The following is a 13,452-nucleotide window of genomic DNA, read 5'->3' on the forward strand; positions in this document are numbered from 1 at the left end:
TTTTTTTTTTTTTTTTTTTTACAGTTTTGCTCTAAGATTGAATATGCTGAAAACAGTAACACATGTTTGGTGGTTCCGAGGTGGGAAACGCCGTACCTCCGGAGGCCCGTGGAAGGAGTAGGAGTAGAGGATGGGCTGGATCATGATGAGCGACTGGGTGAGGTCCTGCCGCGCAAAGTGGTGGCGGTAACACGACGACTCATCGGGGCTGTTGTTGAACACTTGAAGAAACGGAGATCTTCTAAGGTGGAACATGAACTGAAAAAGAGATGAGCGCGTGCAGCCGCAGCCTTCCCCGACCCCGACACAGCCCGCCGTCAGTCCCTGAAGCAGGAGCGCCCAGACTTTTAGAACAAGGCCTCTGGGTTCTCACGAGCAGAAACATGGTGGTACCAGGGGCAGGGAAGAGGGGCCGGGGAGCTGGTGTTCACTGGGTACGGAGTTCAGTTTCGTGAGATGAAGAAGTTCTGGAGACTCGCTGCACAACAATGTCAATGTACATTTAACTAAACTGTACACTTAAAAATGGTTAAGACGGTCGATTTCACGTTATGGGTTTTTCACAATTAGAAATAAAAATGATTTTTAAAAAAGAGGGGGCGCTCTGGGTACGTGAAAGCTTCCACAGGAAAGGGGCAAGGCAAAGCAGCATTTATTCCTGGAGTCACGGGGCCAGGTCAGAGAGGGGGTGCTGCTCTGAAGAGGTCACCACCTGGGGGTTAAAGGCACACTTGGGGTGGCATGTTATGAGCCCCAGCACAGAAAGCACAAGGATGATGGGGTGGGGGTGGAGGGGCAGCAGGTGGCTCCCCAAAGCCACTGGGGCCTAAAAGATGTGCAAGCGGAAGCCAGGAGCAGGGCAGGGGCCAGGGGGCCCAGACATAGGCAGGGAGCCGGGAGCAAGGAGCACGAGGGGAGGCAGCCAGACACACCGGGGAGCCGGGCTCCTTCTGATCCGAAGGCGAGGGCGAAGGCGGGCTTCTAGCTCACACTAAACAGCGGCCAGAAGGTGAAAACAAGCTGCCCTGAGGACACAGCTTCCCGAGCTGCTTTTGAATACAGTGAATCAACAACCCTGCTGACCTTAGATGCCTCCTCCGTGCACAAAGCGTGCACAAAGCCCTCGACAAGAATGATTTAACCCTCCTGATAACCTGCCCACCACCCAGTTTACAGGGGAGGATACCGAGGGGCCGGGCCGGCCCTGCTCCAGGCAGCCTGGTTGCAGACTGGCTCTGGCCCTCTCCCCTAGGTGCCTCGCAGAAGCAATCATAGAAACCATCTAACTTCAGTTTGAAACCGGGCTCTTCAGAGCCTTAGGGGATCCTCAGGCCCGGGGCAGTGGTGGAGGGTGCCGCGGTGGGACCCAGTGAGTGGGCAGTGGGTGGGCACCGCCCGAGCAGCACCAAGTCTGTCCGCTCTCCGTGCTGGCTTCTGAGGGGGTCTTCCTGAAGAAAGGATCCCACGGCTGTAAAAAGGCTGCCAGTCTGCAGCCAGGCTTAACCACTGAAGTTAGATGGCTTCTCAGATTCCTTCTGCCCTTCAGTCACTAGTGGCCTGGAGCCACTTTTCCACCAACTCCCTCCCTATAACATAGGAACCGAAAACCACAAGGGTTTGGGGCCTTATCCCTGCCAGCAGCAGCAGAGCCAGCGCTGGACCTCAGCCCCGACTCTGGCCCGTCCAGGCTCCTTCCCCAAGGCCAGCCAGCCTCAACTGCCTGGGCACAGGCCAGAGGGGCACACATCAGGGACTACCGAGCCTCACCCTGGGCCAGTGATCAAGGGACGTGACCTCTGAAGCCCCTCTTGAACCCTGGTAGTCCAAGCAATACAAGTTCATGACTGAAACTGGTGTCCCCCTTCCGGATCGAGCATTCAAAAGGATAGACACATTTGTGTACCTCAGTCTTAACAAGGTCACTTAAAAATGAAAATCTTCTTTCTACTTATGCTTCATTGAGGCATCCTTGAGAGAAGGGGGAAAAACACTGAGTTTGCCTCCAATTCCAGGAAAGCTGCACCCATGAGGGCCCCACCTGACCATCCCGGGCCTGTCTTGGAGCTGGCTCACGTTCGAGAGCAGGGGCAGGGCCCGCGGTAACCCAGCACCAGCCTCAGCTCACCCAGCTGAGCTAAGCTGCAGCCTCCTCGTCACCAGATGGGGATGGAGGTTCAGGACAGAAGCACCCAGACCCCGCGCCGCGGCCTTGCGCTCCAGCCACTCCTCCCCTGCTCTCCCTTCTCCGCATGATACCCAAATGCCTGGCCACACGAGCGCAGGGACTGAGGGGAGCCAACTCCCGCGGTCCCCAGTCCCCACGCAGCCCGTCACGTTAGCTGCGGTCACGTGCTCCGCTCATCTCCTGTGGCTGCAGGCAGCTGACTGTCCACCCAGAACAGCTACAGCCACGATTCTGTTCTGCTCTCTGCTCGTCACCTCTGTCTCCCACAGGGCTTGGACACCGTTGGGCACAGAGACACAGTAGCCGTCCTGAGGTGAACAACCTCCATCACTGACAGACAGAGTCTCCAAACACAGCAAGTCTCCACCTGACCCCGCAAGCAGCGAGGTTCATTTCTATCACACTTCATTCATCCTCCGTTACTTAATGAAGAGATTACTTACCTGAGGATAAAGAGAGAAGGAATCTGATAACCTAAAGGAAGTGGGGTCTTCTTTGTTATACTGTCCAAACTTCTGACACTGTTGAAAGAAAATAAGAAGGAAAAAAAAAAACCTAAGTGAGTGCCACCCGAGAAGTCCTTGGCGTAAGATGCCCCACGCCCCACCCTGCCCCTGCCCGCCCGAGTCCCAGACGAGCACCGCTTGGCCCTGGTCACACAGACACGACACTCAGGTATTGTTAAATGATTCAGCAGCTCTGGGGAGGGGCCGGAGAGGCTGCGATTCTAACCAGCTCCCAGGGATGCTGGCCGAGGCCCACTCTGCCTGTGAGGGGCTAGGGGGCTTTCCCAGGCACCTCTCCCGCAAGAAAACCCTCTAAGGCCACAAAACCCTCGCAGTCACAGAGAATCCTTGATGCTCTGTCACTCCACAGCTCAAGTTTCCTCCTTTCTTCAAAGGCAAATTTCCGAACATTTTCTCTTTGTGCCTTTATTTCCTCTTTGTTTCCCACGTTCCTCTGGTCACTAGAAAATCAGACTATCTGAAAGAAAGTGCATCTCTACAATGACCCTCCTTCCTAGCAAACCCCTGCAAAGGCCTCACCTTCCCAAACTCCCCCCACCACGAACCAAGTGACTTCCCAAACTTCCTGAAACTCTCTCCTTCAGCTGCTAAAACAGCACTTTCCTAAACCTTGTCATCTCTCCAAATAATCCTCCTTTGCCTCGTTCAAGGGTCCCTCTCCCCCCACCACCTCTGAACTAGCGGCGGGCTCCTCCAGGGTGAGTTCTTGGCCCCATGCTCCCACCCTCACTGCCTCAGCGACAAATAACACGAGCCACACTGGTGCCACCTGAATCCCTCCCGCGTCCGGTGCTGACCTCTGACCTGCACTGTCAGGGCTTCTCCAGTACAGGGCAGCTTTCCTTGGAAGTGTGCTTTTCCAGTTCACATTCAAGAGAAACTAAATTATTACATTAAAAGGGGGGGGGGTCTCCTCCCTCCACCCCGAGGCTGCCCGCCTTTCCCGTCCTGCCCTCAATTCTTGCATTTACTCACACCTGAAACTCGAGTCAACACTGATTTTTTCATTTTTGAGTCCACATATAGTTTGACCGAATTTTATCACTTCTCTCAGCATTCATCCTGATTCCAAACCTCCTCTCCCCTCCAACTGTGCTGCCACCACCCTGGTCTCAGACCCCTGGAGCCTGCAAAACCCTCCACTGTCTCCCTAACAGCAGTCTTTCCACCTCAAACTGATCTTAGACAGTGACAGGCAGTGTGAACACAGGAGTCGCGCTGGTATCACACCCCTGCTTGAGAAGCACACTTCAGTCTTCCCCTCTAATGCCGAGGCTGTGACCTAACTCTAAAGTCAAGGCTTGGCACAATCAATCTGCGCCTTCACTGCTGCACCCCCACTGCACAGGCTGGCCACCTGTGACGGTGGTCCCTTCCGTGTCCCCAGTATAAACTGAGACGCACAGCTACATCCCTAAGGCTGGCCTGTGCTGAGCCCTCCACTTGGTAAGACTTGCTTCCTACTTTTTAAAAACACTTGATTTGAGGCTCACTTCTCACATGAAGCCTTTGCCAACCACCTGGACCCTCTGCTGGATTTCAAATTGTGTTTGAAACGTTGACATTCCCTGAGAAAATGGTTCCACGGGACAGCAAGGGCACACGTGGGCTACACCAGGTTAAAGAGGTGCTGTTACTGGGTCTCTCAGTGCCTCTGATCACTAATCCGTGCTGCGAATTTCCAAGATGGTAAGATCACATGGTATGTCAGCTACTGATTTACTGCTTCGTGGCTTCAAACTTACCCTTCTTGCCTGCCGTGAGATGGATGTAGGCCCTTCCAATCTTCCTCCTCTGCCAGCTGCCCGGTGCTGGCAGCTCCCCCAGGGCTGAGCAACGGCAGCCCCCGGCCCCCCTGTGCCTCTGGTGAGACACTCCTGGTGAAGGGTTTCCTCGGCACCACAGAGGGTTGATTTCCATCCAGTTCTAGAAGGTGAATTTCTACCCAGTCGCTCCTGCAGGCCCCCCTGGCAACGTCTCTGCCCTGAGAGACTCGGTGGGCCGTGGCCATGGCCCCAGCCGGGTCTAGAGTGGCCCTGAGAGCGGGGCATCTTCCTTGGGTGCTCACCTCAGCCCAGTCACCTCAGCCCAGAAGTAGTGTCCCTCGGATCTGCTGGTCCTACGCTCCCCAGACTTCTCTTTACCTCTGACCAGCCGACCCCTCGTTATTCTAACCCCTTGTTGCAGCAGTAGTTCCTTACATACGACTTCCCCTGTTTAAATCACCATGTGGTTTCTCTCTCCTGATTCCACAACAATGACACATTAGGCAGCTCCTTAAATTCACTGCGCCGTGGACCATTTCCAAAACACCCCTCTACGGTCTGGAGGGAAAATACAGACCCACAGCATTCATAGTGACTCATCTAAATCAGCTTTCAACACACTCAGATTTGCACCATTATCCACACGGCCTGTGAGTGTTGTCTCTCCCTAGCTGTAACGTACGCCCTCATGGGGAAGATGCACATTTAACACTTCCTTCACATCGTGCTCAGAAGGTCCAGCGTTTGGCATGAGGTAAGCAACCAATAAAATTCTAATTTATTGACTGTATAAAGTAAGTTTAAATGACAGTTTTCCATTCCCAAAGGTGGAGCAGAGACCAAGACTGAACGCAGGGCCACTGTTCCCAACTCACCAGTCGGATAAGCTGTCGGTCCAGCCACCGGAGCACGTCCGGGCCCTCCTCCGACTCCGCTCGGAACACCCCCAGCCGCGCCATCAAGACCGCTGCGGCCTCCTGGTCAAACGCTGCCTCGATGTGCTTGAGCTGACTCTGTGCATCTGCCCAACTGACAGTTCCAGAGTTAGTGCCCCGTGTGTGGCCAGGAAAGGCCCGAGCCAGCTCCCCGGTGCGATGTAGACATAGAGTGACTAGGAAGGTGTGTGTGTGTATGTGTGTGTGTGTGTAAACGCACACACGCATACACAAGCGTGTGATGGAATATTACTCAGCCACAAAAAAGAATGAAATTCTGCCATTTGCAGCAAAATAGACAGACCTGGAGAATATTATCCTTAATGAAGTAAGTCATATAGAGAAAGACAAGTACTAAACACTCCACATTATCACTTACAAGTGGAATCTAAAAAATGAAATGAATGAATGTAACAAAACAGAAGCAGACTCACAAATACAGAGAACAAATTAGTAGTTACCAGTGGGGAGAGGGAAGGGGGGAGGGGCAGAAGAGGTTAAAAATGACTATGTATAAAATAAGTAAGCTACAAGGATACACTGTACACCACAGGGAATACAGCCAGCGTTTTATAATAACTTTAAATGGAGTACAACCTATAAAAATTACAGGGGAGAGGAGAGGGTGTACCTCAGGGGAAGAGTGTGTGCTTAGCATGCTTGAGGTCCTCAGTTCAATCCCCAGTACCTCCGTTAAAAAATAATACTTACAAAACTTTCAAACCACTATGTTATTCACCTAAAACTAATATACTAAATCAACTATACTTCAAAAAAGAAACTTTTTTCAAGATAAAATAGAATGAATGAGGGAGAGGCTTTTACGCACTGACATGGAAGGTGTCCTCGGCACGTGACTGAGAAGAGCTACGAATATGCTACTGCGAGCCGCCGTCACGCAGACAGCACGCGCACGGCACATGCGGGCCTGTGAAGTTCAGTGTCACTTCGGTCACAGCCCTTTACCTCCGCAGAGAGTGAGGGAGACCCATTCTTTACCTAATTATGTGCTGCCTGAATCTTTTACAAGGCGGTATATTTATGGGTTATTTATTTGATAAACACAATAATGAAAAATAATTTTTAATGAACAAATTCCTATTGAAAGAAGCCTCTTCGAGGCCAGGGTCTACAGGCCTAACTGGACTGGCCAACAATGCCTCTCCCTCCTCCTCCTCCTCTGACCAAATAGCGGGAGCTGGCGAGAACCACCCAATGCGATTACAAAGATAAACCGGCGGGTCAACAGAAAGGCAGGCGGGGGCGCTCACTTGCGGGCGACGGTGGTGACGCGGATGCGCCTCTGGGTGCTGGAGTGCTGGTAGTGCGTGACGAACTGGACTGCACCTCGGCCTCCCTGCGGGATCGGGGCGTTGTGCTGCAGGGTGAGAGGCCATGCACCCCGTTACTGTCACAGCGAGACACTCAAACAAGGTCACAGGCCCCAGGTGCTCCTCCTAAGGCGACCCACACGGCGGTGACAGTAAGGCTCCTGGTGCATCGTGAATGGTGCACTTAAGACCCGGGCAGTTCACTGTGTGTGACTTTTACCTCAAACAAAAAAATCATGTTCAAATAAATACTGAACTCAAGTTAATGATACACATGCTTAGGTGTTTAGGGATGGAAGACACTGACGACTGCAATTTGCTCCAAAATATGTCACAAATATGGGGAACTGAGGGACGGACAAATATGTGACAGAGCAAATACGGCAGAACGTTAATTACAGAACCTAAGTTGTGGATAGACGCGTGTTCACTGCACAATTCTATTAATTTTTCTGTATGTTTGAATTGTTTAAAATAAAATACTGGGGGAAAACTGACACACTCAAAAATACACCAATATTATGATGGCTGATAAAAGCCACTCTTCTTCTGAAGACTATCAGTTTAACAACAAGGTGACAAAAAACAATTTGCTGTCTGACTCCAACCAAACACTGGAAGAAAAAAAACAGATCACGCCAGACTAGTATCGAGCCAAACACAAGCACAAAGGAGGGCCAGTCTGTGGAGAAAGAAGCCACCAGTCTGTGATAACCGGGAACCACCACACTGGGGCAGGACCGTGCACGAGGAAATCCAACCCACCTGACTGACCACTTCAAAGTAGATGCCGAGTGTAGAGGTGGGGTCCAGGCCACAGATTTTCCACTGACTCGTGCCACCGACACCAAGCTCCTGGGGGTGAAAAGAGGAATTAAAAAGAAACGAAGAAGACATTCCTATGGTTAACTGCTGATACAAAGTGCCGACTCTGAGAAGGGCAGGCTCCCTAGAGTAACTCAATCCAAATGAAAACTTAAGTTTAACTGAAAAAACACAGTCACGGACCAGAATAAAGCTTAACATTTATTCGAGTACTTTAATATTAAGCTTTTTTACATTGGTACTGCGATCAGTTTCCATTACATCATTGAGACACACACACACACACACACACACACACACAAAGTACCTGATGTCAGCTGAGACAATCACGTCAGGGATGGGGAAGAAGCAAACAGCAGAGAAGAAAAAGAACGATCGACTTAGCTTGAAAGATTTATGTACTTCTTAAATCATTATCAGAACAAGAAGTAATTACAGAATGTCAGCTGTTAAATATTAATTTTTAATCCAATTCCTTTATGTAAAAGTTACATATAAATTCTCGGTAAGAGAATTGAGATTTTAGTCTTGGGAAAGCTGCTTTTTATTGACTAGCTGACTGGCTCCCGGTGATAAACACGAGGCTCGCTAAAGCGTGAAGAGGACCAGTGCTTTGAGCGCGGCGTCCAGAAAAAGAGGCTGCCGGTGTCAAGTACCCAGAACCACTGAGACAGAGGATCACTAGCCTCTGAAACATACACCCCAGAGACAGTGACTAGTGCACATTTTAACGTCTCATGATGGTACGGAATACCGTCCTTAGAAAGGAGCATGACTGTGCATTAAGAGAGTCATGGTATCTCTTCCGTGTTACTCTGAATCCGCCCAAACTGTACACTGTCGGCTGAGTACAGCTGACATCAGTCTGGTCTCTACAAAGCCACGCCAGGAGCCGGGCCAGAGCCAGCAACCTCAGGACGGAGGCGGTCGGAGGGGAAAGGGAAGGGCCTTAGGAGAAATGACAGCGCAGCTCTAAGGTGGAGAATGGGGAGGACACCCTGTGTTTCGTGAGTGTTTCCTACGCAAGATCATGAGGTGGATGGATCTGAGTGTTCAACTTCCCTTTGGGGACCTTTTCTAAAAGATTCAGGTAACATCTGCTAGAAAGTGAAGGCTACACCCAGGAAAAACGGCAAAGAAGTAAAAGGAGCTTGCCTGCCTCCCTTCCTTGCCTTGCTAATCCCTTCTCTTGAACCTCTCTCCACATCTACCAACTCCATTATTAACATATGGAACTTCTTAAAGTTTCACATCAAGGGGGTTCAGAACAGGCCACCCCAAAATACACTGTGCTGGCAGAGGGATCACTTTAAGCTGAAGGTAAGATTTAAAAGCAGACGTGAGAAAACTCTGCGTCCCTCCTGCAGGGAGGGCAAGGGGTTCTTAGTCACTGCAGACAACTCTACACACTCGTCAGCCCGCAGGTGGCGTCACAGGACTCTCCGCACCAACTCCTGCTAAAGCCGCCGCATCTTCCACCAGCTTGCCCCAGCTAGCTCCTTTTCCACAATCTGCCCTTTCCTGTCACTCTTCTATTAATTTATTTTTTGTTAAGATGCAACATAATCCCAAGTTCTAACCACTCCTCTGAGTTACTCATCACTGAGTCTGTATGTGCTGTGTACACGTGTGATGCACATGAATACGCTCGTTTCTCTCTTGTTAAGCTGTGTTCTGTCAGTCTAATTTGCAGGGTCCAAACCAATGAAACTAAGATGGGTTGAGGAAAAAGATAAATTTTCCTCTCCTGTAGCACCAACGCCCAGGTGCGGCCACAAACCCACCAGAGCCCCACGTGTACATTTTCTTGCTAATACGCAAATTCCTTATGCAGCAATTCACCCTGCCTTTATCAGAAGAACTGTAAAAATGGAATTAGGAAATCACATTTTATTGCAATTCAAATACACTGATTCAATGGATGCTAAAATCATCAGGTGAAAGGCTATTGGCAAACAAGATGCTCACGTTGAGCTACAACCTTGAACAATCATGAGCAGATTTCCTGCTCGTGGCAAAAAGGAAACGGCCCCTAAACCGAAAGACGTGCACAGCCATCACCTCACCACAACCACTCAGCGAAACTGAGACGAGGTACACAGCCCACTCAGGGAGCGGGTCGTGGGGGACAGAAAGGTTTGACTGAATCCAATTGTTAATCTAACCTCCACTTTACAGGAAATATGGGGGTGACAGAAACAAGTCAGAAAAGGAAGCAGACGTGGGGGACCTAGACACTCGACTACGGAAGACACCTGGCACTTGGCGCCATCTCTTCAACAAACAAAGATCATCAAATAAGACAGGCAAAACACTATAAACAAACAAAATGACAGGAAGACCATTCTAGGTTTTAAAAGCCTAAGGATGTATAGTATCAGACACAATGCTGCTCAGAGGCGGGAAAGCCACAAAAGGAACCTGGAGGGGAATCAGGGAAAGAACATGATGAAATGCTTCATGATATCAGGAAATCACTATTTCCTCAGACTTGATAATAACGTGGTACAAGGAGGGAGAGCCGACTCAGTGGTAGAGCGCATGTCTAGCATGCACGAGGTCCCGGGTTCAATCCCCAGTGCCTCCATTAAAATCAGAAACAAGTAAACCTAATTACCTCCCCTCTACACACACACACAAAATAACGTGGTGGAAGACCCTTGTCTAAAGCAGGTGCACACTGAAACACTGAAAGATTGTAAACATGTCTGCAACTTGTTTTCAAAGGCTCTGCAAAAATATGATGAAGCGAATACGGCAAAATAGAGAATATCAGAAAGATAACGCAAATTATGGCAAAAAAAAGAAGACAGAGCAATTACGACAAAATGCCAGCACTACTGGCTCTGGACGGCGGGGACACAGGAATTCACTACGCCCTTCCCTCAACTTCCCTGCTGGTCTGGAAACTGCACTTCCCTCCTCTTTGCATCCTCCATCGTCCCTGCAAAAATCTCACAGTGATCCCTGCTGGATCCCAGAACAGTTTGTACTAACTTGTAACATCTTCCTAGGTGGGTTTTAAGTCTATGAAAAATGTCTGGACAGGGCAGCCTTCCAGAGCCCCGTTGAGAAACAGGAGCACAGCCCCTCAGTGCACAGGCAGCATGAGGTACTCATCAGACGGGCCTGGGGCAGCACCCCACCCCACCCAGGGGACTACAGGAATGTTCTCGCGAATCACCTTGCCTCTGGCAACTTAGACAAAAACTTAATCCAAGTATAGTCACTAAGTGAACAATCACTGCTGCTGAAAACAAAGATGACGACGTGGAAGATGAAATCTAGTGGGGGGCCCCCTTGTGCCAGGCACCGCTCTGAGTGCTGCTAGTGAACTACTCTGTTAACCCTCCGGGCAGTGCTGGAAAGTAAGCAGCCATTACTGTCTCCATTTCCCAGATAAAGACGCTGAACCCCACAGCGATGAAGCACCTTGTTGGGACTGCGCGGCCACCAGGGGGCAGACCTGGGCCGAGTCCACGTCCAGTGATAGTGTCCACTCACTTGTTGAAGACGACACTCAGGGGAGGATGTAACTGTGCTAATCCAGCCCAGAGCCACCCGGGACAGGCCTCACTGGACCCAAAGGTCTGCCTCTTGGCAGCTAAGGTGTCATCAGAGGAAGTGGGCCATCAGCCAAGCACCTCCTCACCTCAAAGTGTGAACTGAACTTTGTTCCCATGGACTCAAAACCTGTCACCCAAGGAACGCTGATGCCTGCACACACCACAGTCACCCACTGCCCACCAGACTCAAAACAGTCTTTGAGAACTGAGACAAAGGTACCCCTTCCAAGGGCAACAAGCCCACGGACCATCCCTGAAGGGTTCCGCTGAAGGCCTGCCTTGTGCTGAGCAGAGCACCCGGCAGCGCCCTGGCGCAGGGGGCAAGGGGACCTGGGCTCCAGCTCCTGTGTCAGCACTGACCCTGAGCAAGATACTTAGCCTCTCTGAGCCTCCGTTTTCTCCTCTCTGACCATTCAGACTTGGGGGGCGGAAAGACAGGAACGACACTGCCCCTCGGGGCTGTGGTCGTCAGTAAGTCAGCCCGCCCCTCCTCACCGCAGATGCACGCCCACAGGTGACACCACGCAAGGTCAGCCATCCCCAACGCGTCTAAGGGGTCAAGTCCGGGCACAGAAGGTGCAGGTGATGGAGGGGTTTTCCTTACATTTTCTGACACACACGGCCCTTTCACGTTCAGAGATACACACGGCCCGATGGCTCCCGCGATCTTCAGTTCCCGCGAGGTCTGAAACAGAATTTCATGAGAATATGCAGTTAAAAATCACCAAGAACCACCCTCTCACAAAGGACACAACTAAAACTTGGAGGAAAACTAGGGCAGGGCTATCACTCTACCGAGAGAAAACCCTACAGGTATTACAGTATATGAACAACCCCGTACAAGCTTCCCCGGGACCCTGCAAGCTGGTCAAAGCTTTCAGGAAACCCTCCTTTGGAAACAGCATTATCTTTGTTCCAAAGATGATGCAGCATCTTCCGTGTGCTCGGCTGTGAAATCATCGTGTACACAGAAGACAGCAACTCCACCAACGGCGCTGCCTTCTCCTCCAGTTCCACGAGCCTTGCACAGTTAGTGACAATTTTCAATCAGCAAATGTGCTGCTTTGTGTTGCTTTAAAAATACTCAATTCATGAACTCCAACGCAATGACAAGGCCAACAACACACCGAGAATTTAAATCTGAATTCATTTCAGCAAAGTTCACTTCTTTTCATCTTTTAAAAAAAAAAACCCTCAAATATTTGACAATGTGGTTTACAGTTTAACCTAAACAATTTAATGATCTCCAGTCGGCCAAGTAATATTTACAATCATATTTTCTAACGGCCCCTTTGAATGTTTTCTCAGATGACGCAGAATCAAGTGTGCAGGGCGATCAGCCCCGACGTGGAAAACAGCCCCCAAACTCACGATGCTGCCCTGTGACCGGGCACTCGGGCTTGTCTGCAGGCAGGCGCTACATGCAAACCATGCTCCTGTGTATGCGGCGGCCCTTACCGACGGCTGGGTGGACGCCCAGCCCACCACGTCTCGGCCTGCTGTCCTAGAGCAGAGCAGAGCCTCCCGGGGAAGCGGACACTCTGTTCACAACACTGATCAACACACAGGCCATTCCCAAGAAGCAAAGGGATAGAATGAATACACTTTGTTGGGATATTTCGCTGGGACCCTTTTAACTAATCTTTAGATGATTGGGTCCTGCAGGCTGAGGCTTCCCACAGTCTACACTATTCTTTCGTTAAAGTTTTAGAAATTTATTATACCTTTACTTCCAAAATAGCACCAAATGCCATTCGGAAATGTCCATTAAAATCTTTACTAAAAATTCTCTGGAATGTCTGCTTGAAGAGAGAAGTGTTGAATGAATCTCCCATCACCATGTAGCCTCTAGGAGAGAAAAAAGGAAAAAGAGAGTGAGCATCTAGGATGACTGAAAGCCATTCAGATGCTTCCTTGGCACATATGAACAATTACTTTACAGAAGAACAAAGCAAGCACGTCCATAAAAGCGCTCGTGATGAGGTAAATGGAAAAGAGCCAGCTCAGTTTGTACTCAGGAAAGACACTACGTTTAAACATTAAACACAGAACCCTTTAGAGCAGTGCTGTACCCTGATCACTGTGATGGCCATACAAATCTACAGAGAGGATAAAATCTCACAGAAGTATACAGATACACAAGCTTTATAAACAATGCCGCTCCTGGGCATATATCTGGAGAAAACTCTAATTCAAAAAGACACGAGCACCCCAGTGTTCACAGCAGTAATATTTACAACAGCCAAGATATGGGAACAACCTAAATATCCATCGACAAAGGACTGGATAAAGGAAATGTGATGTATATATACAATGG

General features: G+C 50.0%; 1 protein-coding gene across 4 annotated transcripts in view; it reads right to left on the bottom strand.

The window, feature by feature from the left end:
• The window catches only part of SEC23B (SEC23 homolog B, COPII coat complex component), a 35,369-nt gene that overhangs the window by 9,517 nt on the left and 12,400 nt on the right, over positions 1–13,452 (bottom strand). For all 4 annotated transcript variants that reach the window (XM_074347822.1, XM_074347825.1, XM_074347824.1 and 1 more), the window contains exons 10-16: positions 12,860–12,983; positions 11,740–11,820; positions 7,510–7,599; positions 6,685–6,791; positions 5,354–5,507; positions 2,629–2,706; positions 97–258 (exon numbers count right to left, since the gene is read on the bottom strand). In XM_074347822.1, coding sequence (XP_074203923.1) covers positions 97–258; positions 2,629–2,706; positions 5,354–5,507; positions 6,685–6,791; positions 7,510–7,599; positions 11,740–11,820; positions 12,860–12,983 — 796 coding nt within the window. The remainder of the gene's footprint in view (positions 1–96; positions 259–2,628; positions 2,707–5,353; positions 5,508–6,684; positions 6,792–7,509; positions 7,600–11,739; positions 11,821–12,859; positions 12,984–13,452) is intronic.

This window comes from Camelus bactrianus, chromosome 19, assembly GCF_048773025.1.
Source record: "Camelus bactrianus isolate YW-2024 breed Bactrian camel chromosome 19, ASM4877302v1, whole genome shotgun sequence".
Taxonomy (NCBI): domain Eukaryota; kingdom Metazoa; phylum Chordata; class Mammalia; order Artiodactyla; family Camelidae; genus Camelus; species Camelus bactrianus.